Source organism: Trachurus japonicus, chromosome 7 (genome assembly GCF_045865225.1).
Source record: "Trachurus japonicus isolate A0001 chromosome 7, Traja_1.0".
In the NCBI taxonomy this organism is placed as follows: Eukaryota; Metazoa; Chordata; class Actinopteri; order Carangiformes; family Carangidae; genus Trachurus; species Trachurus japonicus.
The window spans coordinates 27,546,833-27,565,956 of record NC_140913.1 but is presented as its reverse complement, the minus strand read 5'-3'; the positions used below and the strand labels follow the sequence as shown (position 1 = coordinate 27,565,956).

Below are 19,124 nucleotides of genomic sequence, written 5' to 3'. Positions count from 1 at the left end.
CTGGACATGCCCCAGCCGCACTAGACCCTTGATGCTGAGCCCTCTTTAAAGTGACACTGACTACATAGCAACCAGTACAAATCACCTTCTATAAAGAAGCGTTTTGCACAGCCTCGGATGAGCCATAACTTTATCCCCTGTATGCCGCGATGCCAGGTGCTGTACAAAGAGCTATGCATCACTCTGGTTTTATGAACAATGTGGGATGTTAAAGCTTTTATAGAGCGTTTGGAGGAAACGTTCCTTTTCTCCCGAAAATAAGAAGAAAATAAAAATGTGTAAAGCAGCGTCAGGGAGTACTGGCCAGAAATAGTCATAAGCGACAAAGCAATGAGAAACCTGCAAAGTTAAAGGACAAGTTATAAAATACTGGCAACTTTTTATCTGGCACTAAACTGTTTACCTTAGTAGCTGTTTCATCTCGAGATGCTGTAAAGCATTTCATTGCGCAGTGAGGGATTTTATTACACACATACACAGTGGTGATGTATGCTTGCTGGTACCAGATGTTCATGTGTGTCTCTGTGTTCCTGCATGTCTGTGGGTATGTGTGTGGTTAGAGGGGGTTTACAACTATACAAAAACACAGTTGCCTCTTGACAGTATCCATTATATTTTCATGAAAAATACAGATTGAGGGCTTTCATTTTAAATGACCAAGTAAATAGGATCAGATTATTTTGGTGCAAGCCTCAGTTGTGATCTCCTCCACATTTTACTTACAGGAGAGACAGATCTTAAAGGGATAGTTCAACATTTTGGCAAATTGGGCCATTGCCATAATCCCTATAGTCATAGCAGTAGGTTCATTACCTTTATTTGTCGGTGCAAGCTATTTTTAGAACGGCGGAGCAGAGCCGTGGTTTCCCTCATCAAACTCATCACATACACAACTCCAAAACGCTCTGATGGACAAGTTGTGACCTGCACATTCACCACGCTATGAGATAATAACAGAACATTACGAGACTGAGTTGTTTTTGAGGATTTATGCAAAACCGCTGATGCACTTTCCCTTCAGGGGCAGTTGTTCTGCAAGCAGTCTCTCAACTCCGTCTCGTAACATTCCATTATTATCTCATAGCGTGGTGAATGTGCAGGTCACAACTTGTCCACCAGAGCGTTTTGGAGTTGTTGGATTGTGTATTTGATGAGTTTGATGAGGGAAACCAAGAAATCCCATTAGCCTCTAGCTCTGAGCAGCACGCAGCTCTGCTACGCCGTTCTAAAAATAGCTTGCACCAACAATTAAAGGTAACGAACCTACTGTACTGCTATGACCATAGGGATTATGGCAATGGACCAATTTTCCAAAATGTTGAATTATCCCTTTAACAGAGGTACATTTCTTCTGAATGCTGTTGCTTTATGTTGAAGCGGAAATCATTCAGTTTGTCCTCTGTCTAGGTTTAACATGCAAAGCAGAAGTGGGTGGGAAGGATTAACTGGTGGGACAGCGGTGTGTCTTCTCTGTCTGTCTGACTGCCAACCTGTCTGTCAAAGTGTCCCCTCTAATTGACCGACCTTGTCTCATATCACCAACAATCCCTCCCCACCGAATCAACAGTCCCCACCTCCCAGAGTCCCCTTACGAATATCTTTCTTCCAATTTCACTGCATATTATTTTTTTTCACATCTTCAGAGGCATAGATCCTTGGCTCTCCTTCATCCCACTGATCCACAGGGTCGCCGAGGCCAACCTCCAGGGGACCAGACAGAGGCTGTTTGTTAAGCTGTTATTTATCTCCTTCATAAAGTCCTCCTCATCTCCTATTAAAGAGCCCAGAACTGTTGCCCTTGACTCACACATAACTCTTGTGTCTTTTGGTGAGATGATTTACTGTTTAATTTAACACCAACTGAACCCAGGAGGGAGCCCGCCTGGTGCTGCCTGATGTCATATCAGAGAGGAATGTGTTGGGAAAGATGGGAGGGAGGGGGGGCTACGCACATGTGTGTATCTGTGTATGTGAGTGTGCGGCGCATGTATGAGTGAGTGGGTGGCTGAGGCAGGGGTTTGTCTTGTTTGTTTTGTTACTGTAACGCCTTACTAGTAGCAGCTCTGGGCCTGGTGGTGCACAACAAGGCCACGGCTGGAAATTTCTCTCTTGACAAAATAAACCGTAGCTGAGTACGCCTGATGAACATGTTTACCAGGACTTCACGCCGCTAATTTCAAAATAATGAGATATTAAACAGTGAAAATTACATTTTAGTCTCACTTCCCTGAACACAGGAGGAAACAAAGGCCAGACGCTTTTGACAAATACATGAATGTAGTAACAATTTGTTTTTCTCATCAATACCAGGAGATTAGGAGACCCCATTTCCTGAGGCTGATAAATGTAATTATATTGATCTCACTAATTTCATTAGTGGAAAGGAAATGCAGCTCATAGAGCATTTGTTATATGCCAAGACAAGACTACTGTAAAGAGTGGTGGGTGGGACTCTCGGGAAAATAGTGGATCGTTGAGGGGAAGCAGGAATGAGGACTAAGCATACAGATGTGGGACTGTCAAATACATAAAGCCATTTCCTTTCTAATTCATGAATGCCCTCTGTCACCTCCTTGCGTGAGGTATTAATGTATCCTCAGATGCCTCCCTCTACTCTTAAATACCTGAGTCTCACGCTATTCAGAAGATGGTCAAATTGCTTTTATGGTCAAATGTTTCATTAATGATCTGACCTGTCAAAAAAAAGGAGTGAGCGTGCTCCTCCATCACAAAGACTCCATTAACAAGAGTAACAATATAAAGCACTCTCAATTTCCACCGGTGTTTTACTCATGTCATCATAACTCAGGGCTGACTATCTCAGCTTTATCCCAGCTGTCACAAGAGCAGTCTTTTTTAAGAAATGAATGAATGGCTATTTTACAGTTGCCAAGGCTGAAGTGCTTGTGCATGAACAGAAGAGTTAATATGTGAAGTGTTCATTTTGTAGACAAATGTTTTTTACTTTAAGCGACCTCTGAACTCCAAATATCTATCCAGTATTTGTTGCAATATTATTTAAAACTAAAAATCAAAAATGGAAAACTGCTGGTGGTGTAGAAGGAAAAGTCATTAGAGTACATCATCTGAGGATTATGAACGTTTGTATAGACGTTCATGGCAATCCAGTAGCTAGTTGCTGGGATATTGTTTTTATTATTCTGGCCCAAAGTAGCAGAATGACTGACAGACTTACATTGCCATAACACAGACGTCAATAGTGCCCTTCTGTTAACATGGCTAAATCACTAGGATCAGCAAATATCAAAGTGTATATTTAGCCAACTGATTTGCAGTGTCTCCTGGAATAAAATTCAAAGCTATGGTTTGGAGAGGAAATACCTCGTATGAATTCTTTTGGGGGGTGAAGCCAGACAAAAAGCCAAGAGCTTAAACTGGCCAAGATGTTTCACTGAGTCAAAACAAAGAGCAAATGAAGTGCTGACATGACTGTTTTGTGCTCTTCCCCCCAGAGTGGACTCTTGCTCCTTTTCCCTCCCTCTTCAGACTTTACAGGAAGGCCACCCATTTCTGAGAGATTATTCTATCTTTTATTTACTCCCCTGGCTTGATAGAGTTTATAGCGTGTGTGTATGTCTAAGTATGTAAGATGTATGTCTGCCAAGTAGGGACTTAAGCAGTGCACAAGAACATCAAAAGATTACAAAGCAAAACATAGCCCTGAACAAAATACGGCTGAATACATATACAGCGGTGCACATCCTGTGTAGCTCATGGGTTTGATAGACTTAGTGTAACCACACATGTGCGTGTTTTCACAGCCTGAATTTATTTAGCTCAGAGAGTTTTGTGCAGCTCGATATTCATAAAACGTTCCATATGGGCAACAGTGTGGATTCTTAGTGACCGAGCTCTGGATCTGTGATCCTTAAATACTCACATCCCTGCATTTCACCATCCTGCGGTTTCTCTGGTGGACTGGGTTATAAAAAAAAAACAAAAAAACAACACAAGATGGAGTCCTGTTTTACTAGCTTAGCTTTTCTTCTCTTTGTTCGGGGATAAAGCAGAAATGTGACCAAACAAAACCCCAAACAATGAGCATATACAAAGGGCTACAACGCGGCACACGCTCTTTACCGATCCTTTGTTTGCCAACTGTGTAGTAATTTCTCTCCGCGCCTGTGTATGCATGTGTATGTTTGTTTGTGATTGAGTTTGTGTGTTTGTCTCAGCAGGAGTGAGTGGAGAAGGATGAAGGGGGCAGACTGAAGCGGTGCAGTGCTGGTGTTGGCTGGGTGGTGGGGTGGCAGATGCCAGAAGGCTTCATTAGACTCCAGGGAAGAGGCTGTGAGCAGCAGTTCTCCGGAAAGTCTATCAGACCTAAACACAAACACAGACATGCCTCTAATCCTGGTCTAGCCCTACATTCCCTCTCTCTCGCTCCTTCCCTTTCTCTGTGTAGCTTTCTCTTGTTCTCAGTCATACCCACACGTCTCCAAAACAATCAGCTCCAGCTCACTTGTACAGTTGCTTTTTGTTCCTCCCTTTCTTTCAGATTTTGCCCCCCCCCCCTTTTTGTCTGTGTTTCTGGTGTTTTTGTTGTTGCCGTGTCTGTCAGTGAAGCGGAGCAGTCATTAATCACTGGTAAACGTACGCAGAGGAGCAAGCAGACACCTCGGGGGGGGAGTTCTCTCATTCTGCTCGAAAAACGCTTTTCTCAACGTGCATCATGGAGAGAGAGATGTAGAAACTGGAGCACAGGTGCTGCAGCGGGTACAACAAACATAACCAGATGCACTGCAACACACACCGAATCAGATACAAATGTCAGTCTTTGTGCACTGTTTAACATGCTGACTCTAAAGACGTTACCAGGAAAAAAAGTACCTACATCACATTAATGATACAAATGACTTGTCGATAGAAGTGCAGGATATCAAATAAAACTCTTTGTCCTCGTATCAGTCAATAAAGGGCTCCAGACAAGTACCCATTTATTTGGCTTATTGCTCTCGCTGCTGCTGTTCCTCTCTATGGTATTCCTGTCGATATAATGTCCTATGATTATTGAGGGGTGCCGCCACACTTTATCGGAATATCTGGCTCCTCTGTCTCAAGGACAGCCAGAAGACAGAAAAATGTCTTGCCCAAAGAAATATCACCCCATAAAACAACAGTTTAGCCGAAGTTGCTGGGATTTTCACATCCCTTATTCCAGCTCTCATAATAAATGACTTTTCACTCATAACACTATCTCTGTTAGACAAACAATGAAGTATTACCCAGAGCGGGGGAGGTTTAAAGAGCGAGTCAGGTTTTTAGAAGAGAGAGGCTGCGATGAAGATCAGACTGAGGGGAAGGACAAATTAACGCAACAAGTGAATAATTAGAGGAGAAAAGGATGAAAATGTTGTGAGAAATGGTTTTTGTACAGATCGTAGATGTCTAGATGCATATCATCTGTTCCCATGTGAGGGAAGAGCTAACTCCACTAACTCTATCATTTCATGCTTGTTAGTCTTAAATGGATAATTGACAGTCGGGGAAATACACTAATTCATTTTCTTGTCGAGAGTTAGATAAAGATCGATACTTTGTACACATCTGTCCATGAAATATGAAGCTACAGCCAGGAGATAACTAGCCTAGCTTAGTGTCAAGACTGTAAACAGTGAAAGCGATAGCTTGGCTCTGCCCAAAGGCAGCAAAATATGCCCATTAAAACTTCTAAAGCTCGCTTCTTATCATGATATTGAACAAACAAGATATGATGTGTAAATGAGTGGGCTTCAAAGAAACTTGTAGTTGTATTTTGTTACCTTCGGACAATGTGAAGTGTTTTAAGTCTTACACAAAGCTATGCTAGTCGACGTGGGCTGTAGCCTTTGGTAAGATAGCGAAGTTACATAATTTACAAAATGTCAGATGGATGTTACACATGCTTAACAATTTGTGTTGAGTGTGTTAGTTGTGTAACTACTCAGACACGGTGTTTAAAGGCAGTGACATCATCACCATCACCATCACCTGCACCTATAACCAGTCACAACCACACCTCTCTCTCTTTAGTTAGGAAACAGTAAGATGAAAAAGACATTTTACTGGACTAACATTTATTCACACCCCACGTTGTTCCTTGGCTAAATTGTTGTTTCGTCAGGGTTTTGTTCCGTTTTTTGCTGACAGTTGTTCTAATGGGGGGTTAAGGGAGCTGAGTGGTGGAGGGGGATGGTTACGTTGAGTCTTTATTTACCCGAGCAAAAGAAATCGATGCGTCTCAGCCGTAGGAGAAGTGTGTGGATCAATGGAAGGTTTCAAAAAGCCTCTGTGAAAAATCAATGTCCCTTACATGCTATTGATGGGTGTTTGGCTGCAGAAGTAAGAGAATGACAAAGAACACCTGTTTATTGTGAAAAATTACTCCCCCCGCTCTTTGTTTTAGTCTTTGTGGATCTATTGCTCCCATTGTTCACTCTAAAACAGTCTTGTGCTTCTGTTTCCTCGCCATTGCTTTTCTCTTCACTCTGTCAAAAGTTAGTGCTAGTCATTCCTATTTGCTGCAAAGAAACACAGCACTGCTCAAACATCAGACATTCAGTACAACTCTGTAACACTCTACGTTAAAGAGGCCTCATGTTAAGTCTGAGAGTTGCACCCTATACGCACTACACCTTGATGCACAGTGAAAAAGTCAAGTGCTGAAGCAATTATTTCACTGCTGCTATTAATAAGGAGCAGTCAATAACATCTTGCTGAGCTCTGACACTGTCTTAGCTTTAGAGAGTGATGGGAGTACAGTTCTGCCAAGACTTTACCGGAGCAGTCAGCGTTTCCCTCGAGCCATGTCAGGCTGCGAGTTCAGAGGCCAGTCAGTAGGGTCTCTGTCCTGACACCTGCCCGATCCTGTGCCGGCCTGATCAAAGTGACAGTGCTGCAGACCTGCGGAGATGCAGGGGGAGAGCTGCTGTCACCCCGCCTGTCCAACTGATGGCAACTTGGTCAGGGCAGGGAGGAAGGCGGTGGGATGGCGGGGAAGGCCGTTGCCTGCATGTCACTCATTGCTGCGCCGGATGACAGAACAGCCCATTAGGAAAGGGACTGACTTCACAGGCCATTAGAGGAGGCATCACACACACACACACACACACACACACACACACACACACACACACACACACACACACACACACACATAGAGCACTGAACAATGGCACAGTTGGAGAAAGCTAGGAGAAGACAGGAGAGACAGAAACACTGTGAGCTCTGCCTTGTAACATGCTCCCTGTGAAAATGAAGTTATGATGAACATATTTATTAATATCAGAGATGAAAAACTTAATCTTCTGTCTTCATGTTGATATTAAAAAAAAAAGCATCTTTGCCGAGATTTATTTTTGCGTTGTTTCAACAAACATTTTAGCTGAGGGAATTGAAACAGACGCACTTCCAAAACAAAGTCAAAGAGGTTATAAAAGTGGACTAAACACGTAAACAATGAGTATGGCAAAATCATCCACATGCCATTCAACCCCCCAGAGCTGTCTCCTTGTTAAAATCTCTGGTTCTCAGAATGGCCCTGACTGCCCTCCAGTCATCATTAAAAGAGAAAGACGGGAACCTGAGAGCCCAACAGAGGCATCAACACGCATCACTTCTCCTCTGCTCTGAACGCTCCGCTCAGCAATCCACCAGCCCCTGACGGACCTATTTACTGCACAAAGTGGACTGTGTTTGGTTGCACACTATACTTCCAAATGTTCCTTTGATACCTTCTCTCCTCCCCCTCCTCCTTCCTCACCATCTCCTCCGTCTCTCTCTCCGGTTCTGACCAGCTCGTGAAAACAGCAAAACTGTCTGGCCAGTTTACGGCTGGGCGTAGCACTTCTGAGGGGCTCAGAGGGTTTAGAAGTGAATGCCACACTGTGCCAGGCTGATGGGACACACTCCAGCTGTAGACACACTCCAACTCCAAAACAAAGACTTACAAACTCTCCTCGCTTTGACTTGATGTTTTTGTCTGACTGAAAAAAAAAAAAAAAGGGGCGAATGAAAAAAGTTTCCTTCAAGCAGCTCCCCAGGCTTTTCCCCAGGGATTGGATGAAACCCGGGTGAAAAACAAAGAAGAGAAACAAAAGAAGCAAAAAAAAAATTGCTTCTTTTGCACAATTTAAGACCCAAAAGAGATAAACTGTGAGAGTTTTGTAAACATCGAGGAAAAGCTGATGGCTAGATATTCCAGATAGAGAGGGAAGGAAAGTGGTAGCAGGGAATGAAGCAGCGGTATCCTGGAATGATGTTTTTTGATGAATTACAGCTCGAACCACAGGCTCAGAGTCTGGAGCTTTGCTATAAGAGAGACAAACTGCACAGTCTGTTACGACCAGAACCCTGAATTTTAAGCATTGTGTATCTCCAGCCTTTTCACAAACGGCACAGTCACACAGACGTTTATATATTCATGTTTTTTATTTTTTTATTATTTGCCTCCAACCTCTAACCTCCACCCTGTTGTGTTTATATTGTGTACTTTATCAAAATGAGCCCGTTTTGCAGAAATTAAATTTGCTGTGATGAGAGTCAGTTGTTGCTGCAACATTCCAAATCCAAATGATGCTAAATACTTCATGAGAGCGGGTTTAGTGAATAATTAGGCACCAGCAGATGAGGTGTTACTACTTTGTGAATGCCTGGTTCACACATACATGAGGAAGCTCCAGTTGGGTCATATGTCATGTTGTTACCTCAGATTTATCTAAGTTTTAAAGCAACATTTCCTTACTGGGCCACAGGGAACGAACCACTGTCCTGCTCTTTTGAGCCTGAGAATGGCAGTACAGTATTTCATACGTTCTCCTTATATTTCACAAGAGGCCCAGAGTTATAGCTTCAGTAAAGATTCTGTGACAAATTGTATTGTTATAAAGCTGCTATAAAAATAGTCTTGAACTTGAGGCAACCTTTCTGAAATGGCCTGATAAAGCAGAGAAAGGGCGCATAAAAGAACAGAAATAATCATTTGCTTCAGTGTGAACCCAATGGACCTCACACTGTGGGAGAGTTTAGCTGCTTAGCTGTTTTGAAGCCTGGGCTCTGTCTGAAGGGGAAACTTCCCAGGGCCAATCAGGGCTGTTTAAATACCTTAAGATTTTGTGGCTGTAATTATATGGGGATAACACAACATAATCATCTGCAAGGATGTGGAGAACAAACCAGTTATGCTAATGTATTTCTCTTCTTTATCACTGTCCATCACACATGCCCCAATCAGTGTGAGGCCTGAAGAGCCCTTCAGAAATCCCAGCTGTAAATTCAGAACAAATCAGTGATGCGGCCCATCAATTCTTTTTACTCACGCTGACGAGCATCTGAGGGAACGGTCCTCGAGAGTTTTCTGCCACGTTGATTGGTGGGATCACCCAGTCCCTCTTCTGCCTCCGGAGACCCTTGGAGCTGTTCCGGCCCGACCTCGAGAACATGATGACAGGAGGTGGTGCTTGGAACGCGTCCTTCCTCTCTTCTCTCTGTGTTTCGTCTTTCCCCTCTTGTGTGGTGACCTTTAAAACAACACAAGGCTTTATTTAGGAGGCTAAATGTGCTGTAATAATAAGTAATACGATACTCAAGTCTTTTCGGTCCCAAGGCAGAAATTCACAGGATGGAAAAAATAACATTCCAGGTTAAACTGACAAATCTTAGATCTTTATTGAATAAGTGTCGAGACTCTTACCGATACTGAGTGGTTAGCACTATTTAAGCTACATAGCAATGTCAAGTGGTCTGTATTTTTCATGGCAGGCAGCAGAGCACAGCAACATACTGTTTGACCCTACTACTAACAACATCAACTATAAAAGTCGACGCTCACTTTTCTCATAATGGAGCCAAATATAGAGGCGTAGTTTGACATAAAGGCACTGCAAATTTAAACTTAATGTTGTTGTGAGACTGTGTTTCATATGTTTGCTTAGTGCTGGTGAAGGAGTGCATTGTTTTCCATGGTGTGGTTTCCATGGTTGTAATAGCCAATGTAAAAAAACCTTTATCATTATTAAGTGGCAGAGGCAAATACAAATACTTGCGGCATTGTTTCCCTGCTGTCTGAAAGCATCACTCTGAATATAAGTAAGTGTGTTCGAACAATAACTGTAATAAGTGTGAGGCAGCTCTCTCACTCCTCCATCTGCATCATGAAAGCCAGTCTTCTTCTTCTTCGTCATTGTGGCACCGTACGGGCAATGCATTGCACATACATGTGTTTCTATAATCTACAGTATTTCTGTAATCACTATGAGTGCATGATGTTACTATGGAAACAAAATGTACAATGGACATCCTGCATTTTGAATGGGAAAGACCTGTGAAACACACTCAAACACAAATTCACTCCTTTATATCTTCACTCACTCGATTACACTCTTGCTGACAAACTCACTCACTCGTTTGCTCACAGTTTGTCTTTCAGCACCTAATTGGTGATTAGGAAGTCTGGCAGCCAGAACAAGGATGACACATGTCCTCGCTCTAATACTGCTCAAACTTGTAAACTTCAACGATGCCTTTAGAGTATGTTGCAACAACTGCCAGAGAAAAATGATAAATTAACATATTCTAATAAAACTTTAAAAAACAAAACAAAAAAAAAAACACATTGAGCCTTTGTGATATTTTTTAGGTAAACCCACTGGAATCATCAAGAGGCTGAAACTTGAGACAGACCAAGTGCAAATTTAATGGTTCAAATGATGTGTCAAGCTACCTGATGCACTAAAGGGGATTTAGATTTTGGGCATCGGTGCATTACCCCTAGTGTGTTTCACCAATTTATCATGCCCTTACACACACACACACACACACCCAAAAACATTCGTGAGAACTAGACTCTCGACTACTAGGTATGTACAGTGGTATTAAACAGAAGAATAGGAGGCTGGTTTTCAAAAGCTATAAATGTATAATTTTCATACATTTATGTAGCTTTTGAAAACCAGCCTCCTATTCTCCTGTTCAATACCACTGTACATACTTAGTAGTCGAGAGTCTAGTTCTCACAACAGCCAACAGCTGGACATAATCATACAATCGATGCTTTCACAATTTCACCATATTAGTTGTAGGCGATAAGGAAATGTATGAAAGTGAGTAAAATTGAGCTGCATGGAAATTAAATGTTTCTATGTTCTGATCCCCCAAAAAACTTGGTTAAATTAATCTACAGAACTTTGTGTGTGTGTGTGTATATGTACAGGTAGGTGTGTGTACACTTATCAGTTATTCTGTGACTCAGACAGGGTGTGTTAAATCTGTTCAAATAAACCAATATGGAAATGGAGGAAACAATACATCAGTTCTTAAAAGCAGCTGCAATGATGATGTTCTTATCACTTTCATTTGTGTCATCATGCATCATCATCATCAGGTATCTGACCTGAGCAGGCCTGTGCTGTAAAGTGTGAGCACACATGGGTGTAAAGTCTATGAATTCTTTCTATGTATGTATGTGTGAATACATATGAAAGAGACCATAAACTTCAGACTTTGTCATTTACACTGGATATAAAAATCCTATTAAGAGAGAGCATGTCTGAGGTTCAATTTACAGCCTCTTTCAGCAGACAGTGACAGCTGAATCACAGACACGCACTTCAATCATACAATATTCTCCCATCACACACTCCTCTCACACACTCCCTGCAGGCAGAGAGAAATGACCACCACAAACCTGTCTTTTTGAAAGATGCTTGAATAAGGCATTTGAAAGGAGCCCATTTTCAATCTCCTCATGAACATTAACTCATCCCAGAGCCACGGGAGCTACATCAAAATACTGAAACCATCAAGCATATCACCTGACTAACATAATGTGCTCGCATGAAAATGCCGCACAACACATGAAGGTGAACTTTGGAGAATCTGCTTCATTACTGATGCTTCCACCGTGGGTAGAAACAAACAAAAGTCATTGGAAATACAGTGAGAGCGCTTTAATTGCATACCCTAGGGCTAGTTAAGGCAACCGAGTGCAGCTAATCAGATATGTGGCTTTGTACATTCAAGAGCATTACACATATTTACACTTCTCTGTCAAGGTTACATAGGGTCTACCGTTTCAAGGTTTGCTTCTTAACTACTACATTTAATGTCTCAGGGGCTACAGTAGATGTGCGGTGTGTAGTGATCTAAAGGTTGTATTAAATTGACATTTCGGAGAGTTGCTCTACATGAAGTTTACCAACATAAATCAGTTAGAAGTCATTAAAAACACGTCAAGAAGTCAGTCACGAGCATCAATGCTGAAGCCATGCATCAGTTGCAATCCTTGTCTCAATCACATTCCCCTGAGCCGTCCCCTGCCCCCGTGCTTTCCTCTGCCCTCCTCCTCCTCCAGCGTTATTGTTTTTCCCTCCGTCTCTCTTCCTCGTCAGTGGATCCTGACAGCATGTCTCAATAACAGTGATTCCTCATGCACTGGGCTGTGTTAGGCTGATGGTGCACCAGCAGGTAAAACAGCAGCACAGAAGTTCACCCACCAAACCCTCCGCAGCACATTCCCAGCTCATGTCTTTGTCATGTCTGCCTCAGGGGCAAGGAATACATGATTTACATTTAGATGAACATGAAAATGTATGAAACTGAAAATAAAATTACGAATGGGCTTAAGAGTTCATCAAATCAGCATTAAAATATCAACAAAGCAATAATTAAATTGAGGCCCAGTCAACTTTAAACATCCACACACACACATTCAGATCTAAACATGTGGACTCAATTGCAATTTTAAAATCTGCCAAAGAAATGAGATGATCCAACAACAAGCCTTGCTACAGTTTATTCCCTCAGAGTGCAGGGAAAACATTTAAAGGCCCTTTTACACAACACTGCTTGAGAACTGCCAGAATGAGACTCTCCTGAGAGCCAGTTAAGCAGAGTTTTCCCATTCTGAGTCGAAGCAATGCAAGACAGGTCGTAGAAGGCTTCATAAATACAGCGCAGACTTGATAACGTGTAATATTCTGTATAGCCATTTGTATGCCAATTGATGTAGTGCTATTCAAAACATACTTGAAAGAATAACAGTGATACAACCAAAACAGGATCTTCAGCAGTTGTGTGTATAGTTTGTAGAATGTGGAGAGCACATTCACTGAAGTACTCAAGGATGATTTTAAGGTGCTTTTATTTACTTGAGTCTTTCAATTGTGTTCTTCCAGAAGGAAATGTTGTCAGTTTTACTCCAGCACATGGATTTGAAAATGATATTCACTTGTTCAGATTCCACACTATCATGTTTTCGGGGGGAACAAAATACGATGCGGCTGAAGCTCCCAGTCCCAAGACAATAAAATATTCAAAATATCAAAAATCAAAATCAAAATAAAACTTACAGTTATTTTAAATCCACCAGTATTTAAACTTACTTCTACATTGTACTATTACCACCTTTACCCCAGTAAAGCTCTCAATACTTCTTCCATCACTGCAGATAATAAACATGTGTAACAGGTGAAAAGGTTGTGGATGAAACTTAATTAGATCACGTACCGTGAGAGAAAAGGAAAAACAAAACAGAGACAAAACAAAAAGAAAATATGTACACTCTTCTCTTCATATTTTTCTCATTCTTATATTTACAGTAAAATTGGCAAAGGGACTGTGTAGCCTTTGTATTTGATTATATGACTAGTGGTGGCTCTTAAATCACTGGGTGGACCCAGAACTGATTTATAGTCACATGTGACTGCAAGTAAAGGGTTGGCCCCCGAATGAAAACTACACATTTCCGCAGTTTTTTAATCAAATGTTGAATAAGAGTAGCACACAAAATGGGGAATACAGTAGGCCTGATGTAAGCGTGCACCTTAACAGCACTGTCTCACACAAAGGGAATGAGTGACAATGGAAGATAGGCTGTGAGAGGAAAAAACACAAAACAACTGAAATTGGAAACCACTCACCAGGGATGATAGAGAAAACTGTTTACATTCATTACAGTAAAGGAAACTGTGCAAGCAAAGAGGGGAGAATATATGAGCACGCGCTACTGTATGTCAGTATGATGTGTACGTATGTGTTTGTGTGTGTGTGTGAGTGTGTGTTTCATTGTGTCAGTGTATGTATTTGTGAGTGGGTGGGTGCTCATGTCAGAGCATAAGAAAAATCTGGGCTTGTGAATTCAGGAGCATAAGAAAAAGAGGTTCAATCACCATACATTTACATATAAAGAGGCTAGTGTTTTTAATACTTCTTCCAATTTTTCATTTTACATTACTTCAGTGAGATATGTAGCCGTACAGTTCCTCCCCAGCAGTTGACATTTGAGAATATAAATAAAATACAGCACAGGGCCAGGCTACAGTGTTGGAAGATGGCAATGGCTTCTGGCACACATTGAAAGTTGAGGGTTCTGTACAATGCGGTCTATAAAAAGTGTTTTCTCTTTGTCTCTCCATGTTTGTTCTTGCCTGGTCAAGGTCCCTCAGAGGGTTTGCTTGTATCTGCCAGCGGAAGCAATGCTTTCAAGGCTGACTTCATTAGACGGACGCCCAGGAGAAAAGCTTTTAAGGCTGCTTTAAAGGAAATGTGTCAAGCAACCTGGCATATGGTATGTATACGTATGTGAGTATGTGTATATGTGTGTGTCTGTGGGGTGGAGGGGCATAAGGTGTCAATTTGAGGCTCATTAACAAAACGCTACATTTCAGATTTCATGTACCATGTGGTCCACTGTACTTTTTTTGCAGGACCAGTCCAGAAATCAGGAGAGGTGGTTACAGTCACAGGTAAATCTGTGTGCAACAGTAGGAGAGAACATGTTGTGGCCACCTAAGGCAGCAGAAAGAAGCTGTAAACACAACACTGACATTCTCCGCCTCACTTACCAGCCTCTGACGAAAAGCAAGGATTTAATCTTGTTAACGTGTCCATATGGTGTTTTTACATAATACACAAGACTCGTCATGAGCAAAATAAACAGTCAACATCGCCTTAAAGCTGCAGTGATCATATGAGAGTCTCAGAAAAAAATGCGCATCATTTACCTATGGAACCAATCCCATCAATTTATGGAGATGTGGGATGTAGCAAAATAAACAGAAAACCTTGTTGCAAGACTTCTCATTAGTACAATCACGACCACTGTGTCAGCCAGTGTGAGATGCAAGCTAACAAGCTACATAACCCGTTAATTATGTTTTGATACATCTTCTAGCTGCTGATTTTGGTGCATAACAAACTAAAAAAAATGTAGAGTCTGAGGCTGCGGTCACCGTCTTTCTCGTTCAGTAGATTTCTGAAAACTGAGTGAAATGACCCAGAAGTATCCAAGTGACCATGATAAGAGTTTGTCAAATTCTCTATATTCTCTCAAGAGGAACTTTGACACTTTGTCTCTTATCTCCTTTAGCAATGGTAACTTGACCTTCCTTTGGGAAAGGAGAGGCGAAAATGCAGACCTACAATTTCTTGCTATGGCAGCAGTTAATGCTTTTATCATCTCAGACCCAAATATACAAATAACAGTTCATGATACAATCCAAAACTTATTGAAATCCTTGACTGATTCAAACCTTTTAAACACTGATACTCTCTTTCAAATGTGTCCAGTTGGAAGGCATCCTGAACCAAACATGCTGAATTATCATTATCTCTATTAATACCATCACTGTAACAACATACTACACATATCTACAAATGTCATGTTCACAAAATCTGGATGAAGTGAGTCTTCTGTGATGTAGTCATTTGTGTGATGCTGGCCCTGACGCATCCTTAAGTAAGCCTTGAACTAACCATTCATCCAGGTAAATCTTTCATCTGGGAGATAACCTCACAACGAATAACAGTTACTGTACAGGACAGGTGATTCAGTGGCTCCCTAGCAACAAAAAGTTTACAACTTAAATTGTAGGCTTGAAGAAAGTAAGTGACTGCTGTGCATCTCACCTTTCTCAACCAGCAACAAGAGCTCTGCCTGATTCAGGAGGAGAAAAATTGGAATTTTAACATCTACAATTTCAAAGCAAAAGGGCAACGTCACTCATGCCAAACGTGATACAATCAAAATCCTCAGAATATGAGACTTGTACAGTAGCCAGTTGAATTCCTTTGTTAACTGCTGTTTCCAATGTCAATAATGAACTCCCAGTCAACTATCTAAAGTATAAAACTCTTACTAAACTTAAATGTGAATTACAAATCATTATAGTCATTATATCCATAGTAAAATCAAATGTGCTCAAAAAAGTTCTCCAGTTACAAACCAATGGAAAGCAACAAATCATCTTTTGACCACTTGGGGATCTGTAACCCCAGAAACAGTGAAAGAAAATCTCACAGCCTTGAGCGGCTTGTTCTCATGCTCATGGCACAAAAAGCACCAGCACAGAGCACACTATCGTTCTCCTCTTGCATTGTGTTACCAGTCTCCACAACAGACAGTCTAGCATCCTGACACACATGTTGCCATAGTGCATGTTCATTGTACTGTGTGACAAGGTCACTGAAACGTGCACATGATCCTTTGCATTCGGTCCTTATTCAGGAGACCAACCTCTGCCAAGCGCAACATGCCTGTGTGCGCAAACAGGGTTTGTCAGCAGAGCGGGAGGAGACAGATGTGAGCAGGGTCTGGACAAATGTATTCTTTTTCTTCAGAGAGAGCGAGGCTTAGTGGGGTTGACTGCAGGGGATGGCTGCCCCACATCCCACCAGTGCGGTGAGGGGAGGCAGAGGTGGAGCGAGACATGTTTGGGATGGAGTGAGGATGGGGTGAGGAGAAGGGTTGTCAGAGGCAGATGTGCCCCCCCATGCCTAAATAAGTCATGCTCCAGATCCTTTTATCTACACATGCTAACAGGTACTAGTGAGTTCCCCGAGGAGAGACGCAGAAAGTAAAGGATGAGGGGAAAAAAACAGAGAAAAAGACACAGATAGATGGAGAAAGAGCTGTGCCCATCACTGCTGCAAAAGGCTTAAGTGGGCTTTTCTCTAGCCATGGTGTAAGTCTGATCAAACCCTGAAGCTCCCATCCGCTCTTTCTTATTCAAGCTCACACAAAAAGGGAGAAGGTACAGGAAGGTGATGAAATTGATTATAAAACAGGTTAAGCGGAGATGTCTGCGCACTTATTCAAACTATTATAAAAGATGGAGGATGACGAGCCAAAGCTAACCAAGTCGCGCATTAGAATTTTTAACAACAGGCTCAAAGATACCAGAGATTTAGAGGTTGTCTTATTTCCCATAATCCCACACAAAGAAGGCACACTTTTTTGCCACGCAAGCCTGCACAGATTAAATAGATAGGCTCCAATTTATGCCCTAAACAAAGACACAACCACACATAGACCATAGACAAAGATGAGAATTTCATGCAAAATTAACATAATTCCCACTTGATCCAACATAATCTCTCACAAAAAGACAAATAACATTCTCGAACACATACCAGACACACACGCTTAAGCACACTAACACTATGTGAACAGGAGTCACTGAGTGTGAAATGGATGCGGCCCCCCAGCCCTGGTGCCATCAGCCTTAGCCAGCTGGCGGTGGTCCCAGTTCTTCCCCTCCATGCCACTGCTTCCCCAAAACCCCGCACGCTTTGATATCAGCCAGCCCCTGGCTACCCAGACATCTGGAAGTTATTATTCAACAGAGCACGCCACAAAGCGCCATTTCCATAATGAAACATCACATTTTGTCTTAGCGCCCTGTTTTCTGCTCCTGATCGCACTGCATACAATGTTTGTGCTGGGGCAGAGCGTGTTTCTGACCTCTGACCCTGCCTTGCTCTCTCACTGTTTGTCTGCGTGTCCTGAGGAGCTTCATATTAGTCGACTCCCTGGAAAATCAAGTATAATAGCCAATCATTTGACCCTTAACACACTGTAGTTTAATACAGAAGTACACCCCATACTAACCCATGAATCATTTGAAGCAACCTGTGCGTGAAAATGAATACCAAGGTATTCAGAGCCAGAACAACTTACACCCACTCCCACTAATAGATCCTTTGTTGGCTGCAGTCACACAATAAATCTCTTTGTCTCTATAATTCATGAGTTTTGCTCTCTCCTCTGTTTTCTGTCCCTGTGCACTACAGAGACAGTCTTTTTTTCTAATTCTATTTAAACTTTCTCATTTTCTTTTTTTTTCTTTTTTTTTGAAGTGTCAGCTCTCAAAATCTCAAGATTGAACCACTTAACTCTCAGTCAGAAAAAGTCACTCCCTCAATCATTCCTTCCCTCAACCTTAGTACCGGTGAGAAGTATCACATTCATTTCTTCACGTCTTGCTTACACATGAATCTGAAGTTCCCTGTTCACAGTTATGAGTACCTCAGGACTCACCACTTGATGGCAGGGAAGATCAAAATAGCTTCTGATGTAACTAAAAGGCTGTCAAAATCTCTCTGTCTACTTTTTCACCTGCAACAGTGACTGGCTTATAGTTTCGAGGCTGGTGTGGGAAGCAGCCACCCGCCGCCATGAACTGAAATAAGTAGGTAAAGCATCTTAAGGTAATTATGGTTTTATTTAGTTCCAGAATTTGCATCTTAATTCTGTGCCATGAATTGGTTTTGGAGAAACTGATATTCAGTTTATAGCAACACTCGCTGGTTACATTTTTAGCTCTTTGAGGGCAGCCAAAACAAACTGTCAATACAACACTTTCACTTTTTAACTTCATGTAGTATTCTTGGTATGAAACAGTTGGCTGTTTACATATCTAACACACGCTGCGCAACATGAGCATGGTTTTGGAGACATTGGATGTTTGCTTTATGAAATTCATGTCCAGTAACATTCTTTTATCTCTTCATATGGCTTTATAGCTGCTAAATGTTCCACCATGTTACAACTACTGGCCACAGAGAGACTTAATCATACTTATAATAAGCCTTGGGCCACAAGACAGCTCACTTACTGTATGTTTTTTTTTGTTTTAAGCTGCTACAAAATGTTATTGGTGTTCTACTACCAAAAGAACGACAACACAAAAATTGCCCAACAAGACTTAGTGGATGCTTGTCAGCCACTAAGTGATCCGTCTGTCTCAGCTACAGGCCCATGCCCTGTATGAGCTGTCAGAAACTGCACTGTTAGTGAAGACAGTCCCTCTAATCATATGTGTTGTTGTTACCTAATCTGCTTAACACTT

The 19,124-nt window shown here is 41.8% G+C and overlaps 1 protein-coding gene across 1 annotated transcript in view; it reads right to left on the bottom strand.

The window, feature by feature from the left end:
• The window catches only part of LOC146984943 (cadherin-4-like), a 238,526-nt gene that overhangs the window by 56,619 nt on the left and 162,783 nt on the right, over positions 1-19,124 (bottom strand). Inside the window, exon 5 of the mRNA XM_085782591.1 lies at positions 9,318-9,518. Within this exon, the coding sequence (XP_085638717.1) occupies positions 9,318-9,518 (201 nt within the window). The remainder of the gene's footprint in view (positions 1-9,317; positions 9,519-19,124) is intronic.